We start from the raw sequence: 19,233 nt of genomic DNA, 5'->3' as shown, positions 1-19,233 counted from the left end.
TTATACAAATAATTATTGATTTCATAATTGTTTCTCGTCCAAAATTACGGACATGATTGCAGCTTTTTTGTTACACTCATCGAGAACTTTTTATTATCATATGCGATCGGTAATGTAGTAACTCATTAGTTTTCACAGGTTTTCACAACACTATTCACATTTGATAAAAACTTAATTATTATTTAATAATTCGTATTGCAAACACTCAAATTAAATCAATTTTACACTTTTTTATAAATATCAATTGTTTTTGCCGTTAATTTATATTCTTTTCATGAAAATAGCACGAAAATAATTGTACAGCTGAACTGATCAGGTACCTCGCGCACATTTCCATTCATTATTAATTATTTATTGCTTTATTAATTACAAATTTTGTACGAATTTACTCTATAAACATTCATTTACCCTTTTATCAACTTTTTTTTATCATAATAAGTCGATTAATAGCTTTTTTATACGTTTTTTTACATGTCTACCTAATGTCTACCTAAAGTCCGCTTAGTTAAGTAGACATTACGCAAATCGAATCCGCCAGGGTTTTTATGGTTTTCACCATAAAAATCAAATTTTTGTGTATTTTCACTATGATTTTCGTAATCAGCGCATCAAAGTACATAAAAGTACGTAGTATAAAAGAAAACCAAAAATATTTTTAAAAAATTCAAAAATTTTTGAAAAATTCCGAAAATATTGTAAAAATTGTTTGCCCATTATTGGGCTAGGTTTAAAAGTTTCGTAAAAAGTAGTTTTTTGAAAAATTTTTGAAAAAAATCGATCAGTACGTCAAATGAGAAAAATGACTTTTTATCATTAAAACTCAAAAATTTGATAGTAATATCGTTTAAAAAAATTTCCTTTTTTTTTAAAGTACGTGTAAAAAAACAAATTTTGAAAAAAAGACTTTTAAAATTGATGCATTTTTAAGGAAGTTATGAGCATTCGAAAATTAAAAGTCATGAAAATTGTTCAATTTCCATAATTCCATAACTCGAAAACGGCTTGCTAAAAAAATTTGAAAAAATTCATGGAAGCTAGTCTCAATAAGTACTAAAAGAAACAAAAATCTTTAAAAAAATCGGAGATGCAATTGCAGATGGACTTACACTTTGGCGTGGAATACATCATATTAGTGAAAAAAAAAACAAAATGTTATTTTATTCATTATTAAGGTCATGTAATTGTTATGATTCTACATGTAAATATTCTCCGCAGATTCTCGTAAAAATAATTTGTTGAAAACTCAAAAATAGTATAAATTTTACGTGTTAGATTATAAATATTTTTGAGTTCATCACAAAATTTTAGTACAATCTATTAAGTATTTTGAGAGAAAACCCTGCTGAGAATTGGGAACGGTGGTCTAGTAACAATCTAGTAATTTTGACCCATTCTCTCCCTCCATTTTGTTTTTTCTACTCTTTCTAACCTATTAATTGAAGAGAGACAAAGAAAGAAAATGGAGGGAGAGAATGGGTCCCCACTAGATGGCGTATTGCAGTTTAGCCGATCCCAATATTTACAATAAATATGTGAAATCATAACAATCACATGACTTTAAGTGTTATTCATAATAATATTGACTTTACACTTCTGTTTTTTAACCGCGTATATTGTATAAGAATTTTGTGACTCGAATATTAATTTAATTACTTGATTTTTTTTAAGGAAAAATCTCAATTTCGAAAAATTGACACTTGACCCTTTTTGTCGTGCTATACAATTGAAATTTATAATTCCAAATACAAAAAGTTCTATCAACGATTCCGGAAATATTATGTTAGGGCGCACTCACACCTCTGGCTGCCTGCACAGGCAGCCAGTGAGAGCCAATCAGAGAGTCAGTAGATTTAAATTTGAATTTTCTGTCTCTCTTACTCTTGTACGTTTTCTGCGTGGTGGGAGGCTGCCTGTGCAGGCAGCCAGAGGTGTGAGTGCGCCCTTACGAGCCGAGTTACCTTTTATTACGCAACTCTAAAAATGGAATATGATTGGCTGGATTCTCTTTAGTTAAATCCTTTAAGAAGGAAGCGGGAAGGTTTAAATAAAAGATTATTAATTTCCGATACAACGGAAGGGAAACCCGTTCAAAGGAAGAATAATTATTAGTTCTTCCTTCGAAGGTAAAACCCTGTAAATTTATTAATATGATAAATTACAAGCTGACTAAGGAGTTTAGAAAACAACCTTTCAAGTCAGAGTCAAGATTAGAACTAACTTAGAGAGTTTTTGGTCCAGCGGAGTCGCTCTCCGCTTTTGGTCCATTTTGAGTTTGTGCGCATGCTTCACTATGGAGCGTATTCGCTACTCCTATACGTGTATCACTTCACTAACACTTATCACATCGTTCTTAAGTGTTACTTATACGTTCACACATACATAAGAGAGATTATACTTATTCTCTCCCATCATACAACATACTATTTATTAAAATATAATAAACATTAATCATCACAACATTATATGGTTAATCCATAATTATATTATTATAATATAATTATAATAATATTAAATTATAATATTCTGATAGTCAATTATTAATTAATTAACAATATTAATAACGCTTACATACAAATGTGTAAATATACTAAAACATGTGCATAAACAATTATTTAATTATTTATTGCTTTCTTATACAAAGCATTTCCGTTGTAGACTTTCGTCTATTGTTTAGCCTGTACGCGACTTTTCTATTGAAGGTAGTAAAAGTCCGTGTCTGGTCAACATGTGTTTAGTGTCCCTTTTTTTTATAGAAAGGATCACATTTTTTCAAGTGGTTTTTATGACGTTCTAGGATTACATTTTAGAATTAGTCCAGTCTGTGGGGCGTGAAAAAGACCAAATAAAAACAATAATTCGGAAGTCAAAAATTCTTTTTGCAATCGATGGGGGGCATTTTACTGAATATAAAACCAAGTTTTCGAATTTGGGGGGTGGTAAATTTTTCCGCCATCTTGAAAAAAGAGAAATTTTTTAAATTGCAAATATTACAAAAACTATCACTTTTACGTGAAAAATTGTAAACATCAATTTTGTAGAGCTGAAAATTGCCTACAAAATTTGTTTAAACAATTTTGTCATATGATGAGTAGGTTTTATGTTATATTAAAAAAATCGAAATTTTTAATCGCAAAAACTCCATTTTTACCATTTTTTGCAAAACTGATACAATTTATCGCAAAATTAGTCCTATTCAAAAATAAAGGCATTATAAAACTATGCAACTTTGAAATAAACTTTTTTTCCGTACAATAATTAGGAAAGAGTGGGGAACGCTTCAAAGTGCGCAACTACCAGATGTGCGTTTAACATATTATGTGACGCTCCACGGTGAAAGGTATCTATCTCCCCAAATGCATTAGGCTCAGTTCTCCATGTACGTGTAAGGAGAAATGAGCCTAATGCATTTGAGGACAAAAACTTTTAATTGCAAAAATTTCTAAAATTATCACTTTTACGTGAAAAATTGTAAATATAAATTTTGTAGAACAAAAAAAACCTACAAAATTTTTATAAACAATTTTTTCATGTTGAATATTTTTATTAAAAATTAAAAATTTTTTTATTGTAAAATATCAAAACTCATTTCCGCACCACCTTTGAGGTATAGTTTTGGCGAGTTTTTTTTAAATGTGGTTTCCCCAATAGGCCTAGTCCACAAATGAAAAATTAAATGATTATTGCAAATTAAAAAAACATAAAATTAAAACAGACACAATATGTTTGATAATGCTGTATATCGTTGTTAATCATACCACATGTGCAAAAATGGTAACAATTGATATTTTACAATAAAAAATTTTTAATTTTTAATAAAAATATTCAACATGAAAAAATTGTTTATAAAAATTTTGTAGGTTTTTTTTGTTCTACAAAATTTATATTTACAATTTTTCACGTAAAAGTGATAATTTTAGAAATTTTTGCAATTAAAAGTTTTTGTCCTCAAATGCATTAGGCTCATTTCTCCTTACACGTACATGGAGAACTGAGCCTAATGCATTTGGGGAGATAGATACCTTTCACCGTGGAGCGTCACATAATATGTTAAACGCACATCTGGTAGTTGCGCACTTTGAAGCGTTCCCCACTCTTTCCTAATTATTGTATGGAAAAAAAGTTAATTTCAAAGTTGCATAGTTTTATAATGCCTTTATTTTTGAATAGGACTAATTTTGCGATAAATTGTATCAGTTTTGCAAAAAATGGTAAAAATGGAGTTTTTGCGATTAAAAATTTCGATTTTTTTAATATAACATAAAAACTACTCATCATATGACAAAATTGTTTAAACAAATTTTGTAGGCAATTTTCAGCTCTACAAAATTGATGTTTACAATTTTTCACGTAAAAGTGATAGTTTTTGTAATATTTGCAATTTAAAAAATTTCTCTTTTTTTCAAGATGGCGGAAAAATTTACCACCCCCCAAATTCGAAAACTTGGTTTTATACTCAGTAAAATACCCCCCATCGATTGCAAAAAGAATTTTTGACTTCCGAATTTTTGTAAGTTGAAATGTTTAATTTGACTGGACTAAATTGAAATAAGAGGAAATATGTGAATATATTTTCTCTTATTTATTTGTACTGATTTACGACATTTCTCTTTTAATCTTTTATGTTGCTAAAAGAAATACGATATTGAAATAAACTTAAAAGTTCAACAGAAATACTTTAGAATTAGTCATGCTATTTCCTTTATGTGAAAAACTCTATTTTATTTATTATGAGAAAATGTTAAGAGTAATATAAAATGTTTTATAATTACACTTATTTAAGGTTATTTAAATCGTAACTTTAATCATATCGTATCGTTCATTCGATACCTCGAAATGATTCGAGCGAGAATAGTCGCTCGTTACAATTACTATCCAATCAGATGCCCATGTAATTTCCGATGAAAAAACACTTTAATGAAATCACATGAAAATTGCCCTTTAGTGAATTGGCGCTCAAATCATAATCAACTGGTCAACTATCATGTCATTTGCCTTTTATTAAGACTTATATTTGATAATTACAGATATTAGTTATTTTCACTTACGTTTACATGTAAATGGTTTTGAAATAAAAAGATGTGAATGGAAAATATTCAGGGTAAGTATATTATATACGTTGTAAAGAAAATTTGAATATTTTCAATATTTTTGTGATTTATTTTGCCGATATTTGTAATTTGATTCTAAATAACACAAATCTATAATTTTTTTTTGAATTATGTAAACATTTTTTTTTTATTATGTAATATTTTTATTTTCACATATTAAGCAAATTTGTATATACTTTAGAACATATATCAATGTTCCGCAAAGTTTATTTTTAGGTTATAACTACTATTGAGATTTTCTTCTGTTTCCGTCTATATCAATCGTACCCAACAATTTGAATAAATAATAGTAATATTTCATTTTGTGTCTATTGTTTCTTAATTTAAAAAAAAACAGTATTAATCTTTAGAATCAGTAAGAATTAATAACAAATTTGCAAAATTTGACAGAAAAATTATATAATAATTCTTGAATTTTTAGACTGGAATTTTTAAAAATTATTGAAATTTAGAATTTGCATTTGAATTTTTTGATATTTATATTTCAGGATAATTTTTTTCTCAAACGCATTAAGGTTATGTGGGAACCTCCCACGTGACCTAGTATGGGAAAATGTGTTTTGGTAGTATGCATTTCATGAGAAAAGATTTTTGTCTAAAATTTTGAGGGATGATAGATTAGGGTACAAGGAATCTCTCTGTTCTCCGAAAAATACATAATTTTGAGTTAAATTATTAAAAAATGATGTTTAAAAAGTTTAATTTTTAAACGAAAATAAAAAGAAACATGGCGGCGAATACACAGACGTTGCTTGAGTGTGTCAGTGCTCCAATAAACAGCGCCAATTCGAGCAAGTGGCCGCTGAATGAACTACGATTAAATACATTATTTTACTATTTATTGCTTTATTTTTATTATTTTTGCGTTAAGTTATATATCAAATGAGTAGAACAGCGAGATTTCTTGTACCAAACTAAATCATTTTTCCAAAATTCTAACCCGAAATCATTTTTTATTTCAGATAAAGTTTCAAACCACAAAAAAACGTCCTTTGCCCACATACCCTTAAAATAAATAGATACGAGTTTTTGTGGATGTTTTCTTATATATTTAAATCTTCGACATGTAATTTTTTTATTGAAAAAAAAATAAAATTTAATAATAAAATAAACGTCATATACTCGCTGCTGAAATTTTCCCATTGCGTCCAATCTAGGGTCCATAATTCTTATTAAGGCCAGGTCCAAGTGAGGCAGAAAACAAGATGGTAAAATGCTTTTTCCTTTATGGATAATTGATTATTGGCAAGATATATTCATATTATTAGTCAAGTACGGTGTCAGGCTGTAGTTTTATACAATATGAATTTTCCATTTTCACATAGGAAAAGAACAATTTTTATTTTCTATTTAAAAAAAGGCTGTCGCAAATTTGTTAATAATTACGTACATTTTCATGTTTGTTTACATTTGACGAGTTGCACCTGGCCTTAAGGGCAAGTCCAACATGTGAAATGTAAACAAACATGAAATGTAAACAAACCATGCACATTTTTTCGCACCTCTCATTTGCGTAAAAAATAAAAATTTGTCGTTTTCTTTATGAAAATGGTAAATTAATGTATTAAAGTTGGTTACTATACTTTATTTAACTAATTATATGAAAAAATAAGTACAATTATAATGAAATGAAAAGTACACTGAATTAGCAATTTTTTCAAGGTTTCGAAAAAAAAACCATTTGAGTATATCTGAGGCACGGACGTTGAGCGCCTAGGTGGGAGAAGAATGTTGAGCCATTGGACGGTCACATCTTGGAAAGGGTAAAATTCTGAAATTTTACCCCTTCTCTCACTTTCTCCCACCTAGGTCCTCAACGTCCGTGCCTCAGATATACTCGAATGCCTAAATTTTTCGTAACCTTGAAAAAATTCATATTTCAGTGTACTTTTTAATTCATTATAATTATACTTATTTGTTCACATAATTAGTTCAATAAAGTATAGTTACCTAGTCTAATATATAAATTTACCATTTCCACAAAGAAAACGACAAATTTTTGTTTTCTACACAAATGAGAGGTGAGAAAAAAATGAGAAAATTGCTAATTCAGTGTACTTTTCATTTTATTATAATTATACTTATTTGTTCAGAAAAGTTGTTAAAAGAAGTATAGTAACCTAATACAATATATCAATTTACCATTTTCACAAAGAAAGTTACAAATTTTTATTTTTTTTTTTAAGGTTAAAAATACTTTATAATTTCATTTCTACAATTTTTAACATAAATTTTTGTGTTACGTGCATTACATTACATATTATATTAAACGCTTTTTTCGAAATTTTTTATTTTTCCTTGACAACGATATGTAAATCAATCCCAATCAAGTTCACTATATTTTTCCTGTAATTTTCACGTAAAAATACATAAGTGTACCAAATTTGAGCTCTCTATGTCAAAAGATGTGGCTGCTAAGGGATAGGGGGGGGGGTACATAGTCATTTTTAGGCATTTTTCTTAAAAATTCATGGTTTTTCCTTGACAACGCTATGTTAATCAATTCAAATTTGTTTGGCCGCTAGGGGAGGGGGGGTACACGATTTCAAAAAAACCGATATTAATAGGGTTCCAAACCGAGTACGGAACCCTAAAAAACAAAATTTTTTCATGTAAAATTTTTAATTTTTACTTTCTATCGAAATCTTTTAATTCATACAGAAGGCAATATTGTACGATCGAAGAAAAAATTTTGTTTTTGATAAGAATTGTGGGCCCTAGATTGTACACAATGGGAAAATTTCAGCAGCGAAGCGTTATATATATAATATATGACATTTATTTTATTATTAAGTTTTATTTGTTTTTAATGAAAAAATTATATTTCAAACGCTTAAGGGCATATCTTTGAAACCTTTAACTTTTCAATAAGAAAATTTTTTTTTTTTTTTTTATAGCACAGTATTGAAACTCTGTCTACATAAACTTCAAGAACTAAGCTTTCCAATTATACAAGTGGACAGATAAAACAAGTTGTCTTCAAAAAGTTATAAATATTTAAAATTGAGAATTATTTTTAACCTGTAACAAAGAAATATTCAACAGATGTTTGCTTTTTAGGATAAAAAACAGTTGAAGGGAATTTTTTAAGAGGTTATAATTTTAAAAAGCAATAAAATTCGTTTAATATTATCAATATTTATATGAATAATAAAATACTGAAATAATGCACTGGGTATAAAAGCATGTGTCAAAAATTAACTAGATATATAAATTTTTTATTTGAATATTTACATTACATTTTAAAACAGATTTTTATTATAGTGAATTGTTTTAAAAATGTAAAATTGTAATTTTTAAAATTTACCATACGATTTTCATAGACTTTTTTCTATTTAAATTTAATATTCGTAAACTTTCCAATTTCTTTTCTCTTTTTTCCTTTTCTATTTTTCTTTTCTCTCGCATCTTATCTTTTTTCAGAATGAATTTTTTTGGATCCATTTTTGTGTCTCGAAATAAACATTAAATCTTAACCTTCAGGTTTTAATAATTAATGACAGTTTCTAAAAAAAGAAATTATAATCGGCAACTTCGTACATAACAATTTCTTTCTAAAAAATTTCGGTCGATTACGGTCGACCGTAATTGATGAATATTTTTACATTATCTTTGCAATAAAGTATTTTTTCTCGAAGCACATTCACGGGATGTTAAATGGCACATGTGAAAATATATACAAGTACTTTTCGAATACTTTTATATGATTTTCATGAAGTATCACTCGTATTACGGTTGTTTTCAAATTTTGTCCACGCGTGTTTTCGTTTATTTAACTTATAATATTTTTTTGAAGACTGAAGCACATCAATTTATTATGTATCAAAATAATTATAGTAACTTGATCTTTGATTTCCCATAAGTTATTTTAACGTGCCGCTTGTCTTATAAAAGAAAAATCATAAATACGATGATTACGGTCGAAAAGGTTAAAAGTGAGGGACAACTTTTAAAAGCTTATAAATTTTTTCACAATTAATAAAATATTAATTTCCCTGCGAAAATGTGTTCACCGATTAATTAACATTGAAAAAACATATTTCAGAATCAGAAAGCATCAGAAAGTATGGTTAAGGACAAGTAGATATTGTTAAAAATCGCGTATTAAAATTGAAATAATTATTTATGTTATTATTTCATTCCCTTCTATAATTGAAAGTTATACGAGTTTTGTGTCCGATTTTTTTCTGTCATTTTAAACAGAATAAATTACAAAATATCTATATATAGTATTAAATCATTTTTTTTAGTAATTTCATACATCAAATTTTCGTAAAATTTATTTAAAAACACAATTTCAAAAAAAAATTAAAATTGACGTATTTTATAAAAAAAAACTATAAACATTTAGATTTACTGAAATCATTAAATTTAAAGAAAATCGAGAAGCATTTTTTTTATTTCTTTAGTCAATTTTGTTTATTTTAGAAGAAAAGTGTTTTTAAAAAAGGCATGTTTATAAAATGCTTTTTAAATAAAGAATTAAAATACAACAATTTTTTAATTAATAGATTAATATCTTAATTTTTTTTTTTAGATTGAGTTTACACATTGTTAGTAAATCCATCAAGGAGAATAATTTGTTCCTACCCTAGTAAATCATTTGAAAGTGAAATTTGATAGAAAAATTTCAGTTGTTGATCAATTAGGTATTATAGTTACAAAATTATTATAATTTTTATTATTATTATTATTATTATTATTGTTATTGTTACTTAATATTATTTTGTTACGTATTTTATCAGTAAAACTTTTATTTATTTTTTAACATCTTTCAACGATTCTCTGTCCCAGAATTTTGAAAATAATATTTTTCTAATTTTTTACGTAAAATATGTTTTAAAATTTACACTTTTTTTCACAAAATTATTTTTTAGTTTTTGTTTATAAATCAGATTTCTATCTATAATATATAGTTTTTTTGGTGCACTCATAAAAGAAGTTAGCTATGGGGTTTAAATTGTCGATTTTTTGTTTTTTTAATCGTCACAATTAACAATTTACCAGATCTAGCAAACATTTTAGTTGATATGTATAGTAAATTTTTTTCATCAAATATTCGTTAGCATCTATAGCTAACATTTCTTTTAAAATAATCAAACAAGATTACCTATGCCGAACGGTATAGCCACTAAGCTATGAGTCTATACTTTTTCCTTACTGTCTATACTTTTTTTTTTACTGGGTAAAACGTTGATTTAGAGATGATGATAATAACGTTTTGCATTAATTAAATTAGGATTTGAATTATAATATGAAAGAATTGTCGTCGCGAACATGAAGTTCTTTGTTTGCCTAGTCTGAGGCTTTTCTATATTTTATGAGCCGAGTTGCGTCTGGTCAACACGTGTTTAGTGTCCTATAGAAAAAGGAATTAACAACCTTTTCAAGTGGATTTTTATGATCTTTTTGAGGTTTATATTTCAACTTGAAAGCAAGGGAAACTTGGGATCGTATTTCCTATTGCCATTTTACCAAAATGTTTATTCTGAAAAATGTTTATTTTGTACATTTTGGGAACAAGAGTTTGAAAGGAAATAAAGCGTGACGGAATTATTTAAAATTAGTCATGCTTTTTACGAATATCTGAATAGTTTTATTTTAAGAAGAATAAAATATTAAGAGACAGTTAAATTAATTCTTAACAAATTTTAATATTAAAATTTAGCGCTTTGATATATCGTAATTCGAGATATCGAAAGTAAAGTCGAGCGAGAATACAGTCGCTCGTTACACTACATTAAGGTGCTTATATACCTCAAATTTCGATCAGATGAACATTATTTCTGGACCGTGAAAATGCGTGAAAAGTCATTTTCACGGCCGGTATTTTTGAATTGTTTTAAACAAAAAATGTTTTTTTTTAAGAAATATAATATTAAATAATTGTTTTAATATGTAAGAACACTTTAAAATAGTGATAAAAAGATGATTTGATTGAAAAATTTAGCAAATTTTGCTTTAAAACGTTTCTGCTACAAGAAAGTGTAAAATGACGATGTTTGTGAAATGGTTTGTACAGTGTACATGTGTACATGTTTCTTTCAGTTATTCGAAACAATTAGTTGAATTTAAATTTATTTGATAAACATTTCAACTTACCGATTTATTTTCAGCACTCATTATTTATTACAAGTTAAAAAGAACCGACATAACATAAACAAAACTCTGAGAGACACTAACAAGGAAGAAGCACTGTACAAACCATTTCACAAACATCGTCATTTTACACTTTCTTGTAGCAGAAAACGTTTTAAAGCAAAATTTGCTAAATTTTTTAATCAAATCATCTCTCTATCACTATTTTAAAGTGTTCTTATATATTAAAACAATTATTTAATATTATATTTCTTAAAAAAACATTTTTTGTATAAAACAATTCAAAAATACCCGCCGTGAAAATGACTTTTCACGCATTTTCACGGTCCAGAAAAAATGTTCATCTGATCGAAATTTGAGGTATATAAGCACCTTTAGCTACTAGTGTTTTAAGTCGGTTATATTACCGAGAGAATATTACCGAGAACGAGAATATTACCAAGAATATAACCAACGTTTAAATTCTCTGAGAATTTATGAGAATTTTCCTTTTTTAAATAAGACAAATTAAAATGCAGATAATATATAATAATTTTTAAATTTTTTCATATATTGCTTAACTAATTCAAATTTTCAAATTTACTAAATTCAGAGCATCCATTCATACATACAATTAGAATGGAGGCAAAATAGAAATAAATAAAAACACAATATAACCTCACTTTCCTTTAGGCTTTGGCACGTGCTTTGGCAATTTAATCAATGTTCATAAACATAAGTTTTTAATTTAAAAAATATATGATATTATTTTGATTCTATTACTCGGTAAATTTAATGATCAAAAAGATATAATATTGATCACTTGACTCAAAGTAATCGATATCATCTTTTTGATTATTAACAAATATTAAAAAATATGATTTTAAAGATTTTTTTATTCATAGAATAAAAAAATGTTTTTAGAAAAAAGCAATTATCTTAATTATCATAAAATACATGTCTTATATTAATAAAAACAATAAATATACATTATTTACGTAAATAAACTTAAATTCTCAATATTCTCTTAAATTCTCTTGAATTCTGTTAAAAAATTTATATTACCGTAATTTTCCTGGTAATATAACCCCAGCTTAAATTCTCGAGAATTTAAGAACACTACACAAGTTGGACGGACTTCGTGCCACTTGTGGTATGAAACACCGCCACTTGCGTCCGAGATGCTCGTGAGCCGTACAGGCTTCCGTAACTATTGGGATCTCTTGTACTGTAAGACGCTCTCTGGTGAAAATATTTGTAACCCTCGAGAGTAGGTCGTTTTGTCTAATTTTGTCCAACTTCCACCAATCAGCGTAGGTTTTTAACGCGGTGTCGAAAAATGGTACCATTGAGAGGAGGTTAAATGATTAAGCCACGCCCCACAAGAGATCCCAATATTCTATATATATAAAAAACGTAACGCAAATGCGGACCGCTCGCGCAATTTTAGGTGAGTGTAGAATCAGCATTCTGCAAACGTTGAACGGGCTACGCAGGGTTGTGTATGTAATAACCTCAGGTAAATAACATAGAGTTTTTTACGTATATTACATATGTAAAGGTGCTTATATACCTCAAATTTCGATCAGATGAACATTATTTCTGGACCGTGAAAATGCGTGAAAAGTCATTTTCACGGCGGGTATTTTTGAATTGTTTTATACAAAAAATGTTTTTTTAAGAAATATAATATTAAATAATTGTTTTAATATATAAGAACACTTTAAAATAGTGATAGAGAGATGATTTGATTAAAAAATTTAGCAAATTTTGCTTTAAAACGTTTTCTGCTACAAGAAAGTGTAAAATGACGATGTTTGTGAAATGGTTTGTACAGTGCTTCTTCCTTGTTAGTGTCTCTCAGAGTTTTGTTTATGTTATGTCGGTTCTTTTTAACTTGTAATAAATAATGAGTGCTGAAAATAAATCGGTAAGTTGAAATGTTTATCAAATAAATTTAAATTCAACTAATTGTTTCGAATAACTGAAAGAAACATGTACACATGTACACTGTACAAACCATTTCACAAACATCGTCATTTTACACTTTCTTGTAGCAGAAACGTTTTAAAGCAAAATTTGCTAAATTTTTCAATCAAATCATCTTTTTATCACTATTTTAAAGTGTTCTTACATATTAAAACAATTATTTAATATTATATTTCTTAAAAAAAACATTTTTTGTTTAAAACAATTCAAAAATACCCGCCGTGAAAATGACTTTTCATACATTTTCACGGTCCAGAAATAATGTTCATCTGATCGAAATTTGAGGTATATAAGCACCTTAAATTACCCTAAATTTTTCAAACAATGCATTTTTTTATGGTGGGGGTATTATACGTATTTTACAAATGTAAAAAACTCTGAGTTACGCGTAACTGTGCAACCCTGGGGCTACGTCATTTATTTGAATAACATTGTGACGTCAACACGTTCATGTTCACGCGTAGCTATTGTAGATTTAGCTTGCGAGGGAAATCCCACCAAGATTAACAAAATCTACTGCCAGCGATCTTTACCTCTCGTTGTGAATAGTTCTTCCCAACTCAAGTTACCACGATTGAAATTTGAAAAACACCAAACAGATAAGTTATAAGTATATCTTTTTTTATTATTTTTTGTCCTACATGCACGATAAACGCGCTTTCCGTGCAGGTACAGCCGGAGGAAAGTAGGCTTTCACCGAGTAGAGGAAGAGGAAGACTCTTTTTATGACTAAAAACGCATCCAAAAGTATAAAAAACTTACCAAAAAAATTCAATTTTTCTTAGGCAGACGATTTTATTGCATATTCTTGCACAAAATACACCGAAAAGTGTAGAAAAAAATTGACACCCAGATCCGAGTAGAGGAATACCCTTTTTATGACCAAAAACGCATCTAAAAGCATAAAAAACTGTAATGGTGTATATTATCGGAATTCGGCTATGGTGACTGGACCATAAGTGTCCTGTTCGCTAAATGGAATTGATTCTCAAACCAGTGCGCATGTGCAGTGTCTCTCTTCAACTAATGAAAAAAAGCGAGTGAGAAAGTTGCCGTCATTAAGGTGCTTTTATACCTCAAATTTCGATCAGATGAACATTATTTCTGGACCGTGAAAATGCGTGAAAAGACGTTTTCACGGCGGGTATTTTTGAATTGTTTTAAACAAAAAATGTTTTTTTAAGAAATATAATATTAAATAATTGTTTTAATATGTAAGAACTCTTTAAAATAGTGATAAAAAGATGATTTGATTGAAAAATTTAGCAAATTTTGCTTTAAAACGTTCTGCTGCAAGAAAGTGTAAAATGACGATGTTTGTGAAATGGTTTGTACAGTGTACATGTGTACATGTTTCTTTCAGTTATTCGAAACAATTAGTTGAATTTAAATTTATTTGATAAACATTTCAACTTACCGATTTATTTTCAGCACTCATTATTTATTACAAGTTAAAAAGAACCGACATAACAAAACAAAACTCTGAGAGACACTCACAAGGAAGAAGCACTGTACAAACCATTTCACAAACATCGTCATTTTACAGTTTCTTGTAGCAGAAAACGTTTTAAAGCAAAATTTGCTAAATTTTTTAATCAAATCATCTCTCTATCACTATTTTAAAGTGTTCTTACATATTAAAACAATTATTTAATATTATATTTCTTAAGAAAACATTTTTTGTATAAAACAATTCAAAAATACCCGCCGTGAAAATGACTTTTCACGCATTTTCACGGTCCAGAAATAATGTTCATCCGATCGAAATTTGAGGTATAAAAGCACCTGTAGTCTAATGCCGGCAACTTTTGCAGTCGCACTTTTCCTATTAGTTAGAGAGAGACACGTATATTACACTGCACATGCGCTCTCATTCGAAAGTTAATTCCCTTTAGCGAACATGTCACTTATCGTACAGTGACCTTGACAGATGGCAAATACAGAGTTGAGTCTCCTTATTATTACTTCGTGACGATATACCATTTACTTTTCTATTCTGCTCAGGCCTTTATATAACAATCTACCACGTGACCTGTAATTTCTCGCTTTTCCGCTAGGGTTATTAGTATCGTCGATATGTACATTTCAGAAACGGCCTATAGAGTGAGTGTTCCTAATATGTATACAACTTCATGCTCATTCCAGATATATATAGTTTTGAGAGTTTTTCCTAGTTTATTTTATTTCAAAAAGCTTAAAAAAAGGAAGAAGAATTGTAATAGTAAAATGTAATGGTAAAATTACCATTACCATTTTTTATGAAGTAGTTTTTAATAATAATTATTCAAAATTAAAATTCATAATCATTAATAATTCTTTGTATTTTTTACAGCAATGGAGTAGAACAAATTTTAGTCTGAGTAATATAGATTTCGCAATGAAAAAAGTCGCGTCGTTGATGTCTCTATTTCATTAATTTCTTTGTTTTTCATTGATCTGATTAGTCCTGTTACGATTGATGTTTTTGAACTTTTGGAAAAAAAAATACAAAACAGTATAATAAGTAAGTACTATATAATAATATCAAATAATTACAATTATATTGTGAAATAAGAACCAACAAAATGCAATTTTAAAATATATAACCTATGATTTATAATAAATAATATATAACCTATGAGAAATTTTTAATCTTCAATTCAATTTTTTATAATTAAAATTACTTAAATTTTTATTGATATATATTTTGATTACATTTTTTTTTTTTAATTAAAAATACAAAGACGAGAAGTTGGACTAATTTTTGTTTTGGCTGTCCGTCAAATTCATTTCTTCTGAACTGTTCACGTTACATATTTTTAATTTTTATTAATAAATATACCTAATTCATTTATTTTATTATTCTTTTAGTATTAAAAATTCAAAATTTTACATTAATTTAAATAACAATAGAAATCATCTGTTAAAGTCCTCGAAATATTTATTATGAAATTTTATTAAAAAAAAAAAACAGTTCAAAAAAATTGAATAAATATAATATAAATACTTTTATAAATAATTATGTATTAAAAGAGTATTTACAATTTTTAAACAGTAAAAAATGTCGAGTACAAGAAAAACACGATCGTCAGGTAAAAGACCTCCTGAAAAAGAAAGTTCACAAATTGAATCTTTAGAAGAACCACCTAAGAAAATTAGAAAACTCACTATTTCATTTCTTGTAAAGGCTATTAAAAAAGGAAACATCAAAAAAGTCAAAGAATTTCTTTCATATCAAAATGATGAATTTAAACAAGATGGTAAAAAAAATACCCCACTACATTATGCAGCTCAAGGAGAAAATATTGAAATATTAAAATTAATGATTGATCATAATTACGGGAAGATAAACAATAGAAATCGATGTAAAAAAACACCAATACATTTAGCATTGGAAAATAATTGTTTGGAAATAATTAAATGTTTAATTGAACATGGATCAAAAAAATATTTATCATCATTGGAAATTAATAATTATATGCGATTTTATTTTATAAATAATCGTTTAGATATTCTAAAATGTTTAATAACAAATGAAATTATTCACGATTCATTAATTTATTACAGTGTTGTTGAAAATCGTTTCAATATTTTAAAATATTTATTGGAAAAATGTCTTGATAAAATAAATAAAATTCCAACAAAATTTTTTTTTCTTCATAAAGCAGCTGAAAAGGGAAAATTAGGAATGGTGGAACTTTTTTTCAATGCAAAATTTGATATTATTGGTGGTAAAAATTTATATGAAAGAACACCATTATATTATGCAGTGAGAGAAGGACATTTGAAAGTTGTTAAATTTCTTATGAAAAATGGAGCTAAAAATGTATTAACGTATAAACAATTTTTTGATGTTATTGGAAAATGTATTGAAATTGGTCGAATGGATATTTTAGAATTTCTCAATATTAAAGAATATATTTCTATTCCAATGCTTTATATCGCAGCTTCAAATGATCGTTGGGAAATATTAGAATATTTAATAGAATGTGGTGTGCAAATAAATACAGATTTTGATTTAGATACACCTCTTCATGGTGCTGCAGAATATGGTCACATCGATATAGTTAAATATCTCATTGAATCTGGATATTCAAATAATAATGTTAAAAATTCAAATAATAAAACTGCTCTTGATTTAGCATTATTAAATAATCAATTGGATGTTGTTAAATATTTTATTGAAAACGAATCAATGAAAATTATAAAGAAAATTCATCTTTTTGAAATTGTTCGTTGTGGTTATTTAAAATTACTTAAATATCTCATTGATAATGGTTGCGGTGAAATAAATACAAAAACAGATGACAATATTTCTCTACTTCATTATTCAGCATATTATGGTCAATTGGATATATTGTTATATTTATTAGCGAATGACGCTGAAGTCAATATTTTCACAGAAGAAGAAAAAGAAACACCCCTTTCGTGTGCCATTAGAGAGGGACACACGGAAATTGTGAAACAACTTTTAAAAAATGGTGCCGAAATGATAAAAGTTGATATAAATGCTGAAAATGTGAAAGATGAAATTTTAACATTACTCTTAAAAGCTGGTCATTCAATGGTAAATTATTTTGGCGAACAAAAACCATTTCTCATTGCTGCCGAAATGAATTATTGGCAATTAGTTGAAGCATTCATTGAAATTGGTGTTGATGTTAATTCGCTAAATGAAAAATATCAAACTGCTTTAGATTTTGCTGTTGTTGAATTAAATTTGAAAATGGTTAGAATTCTTTTAGCAGCCGGTGCCAATCCAAAAGGCAATGTTCAAAATCAATATACACCTCTTGATTGTGTAATTCAAAAATCATTGACAAAATTGGAGAACATACAAATTGAAATACTCAAAGAACTTCTCGATTATATACCAAAAGATGATCTAGAAGAAATAGTTGTATCGTGCATAAATCTTGCAATTAAACAAAAAACATCAATCAATATAATTAAATTGTTTCTTGATTATGATTACAATAATAAATATAAATTGACAATTCAATCATTAGAGAGTGAAAATACAATATTCATGGCAATAATTGATCATATTCAAAAATTTGAAACTTTTGTTGAATTTCAAGAATTATTAATAAAAACTTCACGTGAAAAGATTATTTATATAAATGGAAATATTAAACAGGCATTAATTGCGCGAATAATTTTATTAAAATCTTTACCGAGAAATTTAAATATTGGTGAAGAAAAAACATTCGACAATTTTGTTAATGCAATTCAAATTAAACAATGGAATAATAAATGTCAAAACGAAATCACTTTAATGAAAAATACCAAAATTCTACCTGATGAACTAGAATTGACGTATTATGATTTTTTGGCGAAACCTCTTTGTAAATTGGAATTTTGTGTTTCAAATGAAAAATTAATGGAAAATTTAGAAAATATCAAAAGTTTTCAAATGTACAAAGAATTTTTTAAGAGGCGTGTTAAAAAAATTAGAGAAAGAATTGAATATATTGATTCGTGTAGAAAGTCATTTTATTATGCTATACGATATAGTATTCAAATTCATCTTCCCTGTGAAATTGTCGAAAATATTTGTGATTATCTAAATGTGTTACAAATAAAACGATTGTCTGAGGCATTCCCTGTTTATGATAAAAATTCTTGTTAATTAAAAGTGAAAGAAAAATAATAGTGTTCGTTTATTTGTGTTGAATATTGCGTATTTATTTTTATATAATAAACTTTTATTTTTTTTTTTTTTTTGAAAATCAAAAAGAGGCTAAAAATTATATAGTTATACTTTATACGTTAATGTTTGAAAAACATTAAATTTGATATATAACTATTTTGTAAAGCTTATATATGTACAAAAGACAAAAAAAGTAGAAATTATATGAATTCTCATTATTTTCATAAAATTCATCGAAATTGAAATAAATATAATATACTTTTTGTAAAACAACGTCATAAAATTACTGTAATATTACTATGTTAATATTGATATTTCGTTTTCGTCAAAAATCAAAAATTATGTGAATAATTTAATTCAAAATCAAAATATTATTACTTGAATTTATGTTGAAATGTTTATTTACTAAATTTCCGATGAATTAAT

The 19,233-nt window shown here is 27.1% G+C and overlaps 1 protein-coding gene across 3 annotated transcripts; it reads left to right on the top strand.

The window, feature by feature from the left end:
- Nucleotides 1-4,947: 4,947 nt before the first annotated feature.
- LOC127277612 (putative ankyrin repeat protein RF_0381) lies at nt 4,948-18,807 on the top strand. Of its 3 annotated transcripts, none has more exons than XM_051298890.1 (3): nt 4,948-5,098; nt 15,508-15,678; nt 16,210-18,807. In XM_051298890.1, the coding sequence occupies exon 3, from the start codon at nt 16,216-16,218 to the stop codon at nt 18,784-18,786; it is 2,571 nt and encodes an 856-aa protein (XP_051154847.1). In that variant the 5' UTR covers nt 4,948-5,098; nt 15,508-15,678; nt 16,210-16,215; the 3' UTR covers nt 18,787-18,807. The 3 variants fall into 3 exon arrangements, with proteins under 3 accessions (XP_051154847.1, XP_051154849.1, XP_051154850.1); XM_051298892.1 differs by lacking the exon at nt 4,948-5,098 and adding an exon at nt 15,311-15,403; XM_051298893.1 differs by lacking the exon at nt 4,948-5,098 and adding an exon at nt 15,335-15,409.
- Nucleotides 18,808-19,233: the final 426 nt, after the last annotated feature.

The sequence above is a fragment of the Leptopilina boulardi genome, unplaced genomic scaffold, assembly GCF_019393585.1.
Source record: "Leptopilina boulardi isolate dan_hultmark-lab unplaced genomic scaffold, ZJU_Lbou_2.1 LbouV2_172, whole genome shotgun sequence".
NCBI classification, from domain to species: Eukaryota; Metazoa; Arthropoda; class Insecta; order Hymenoptera; family Figitidae; genus Leptopilina; species Leptopilina boulardi.
The sequence above is the reverse complement of the archived record's forward strand: the minus strand, read 5'-3'. Positions and strand labels throughout refer to the sequence as shown.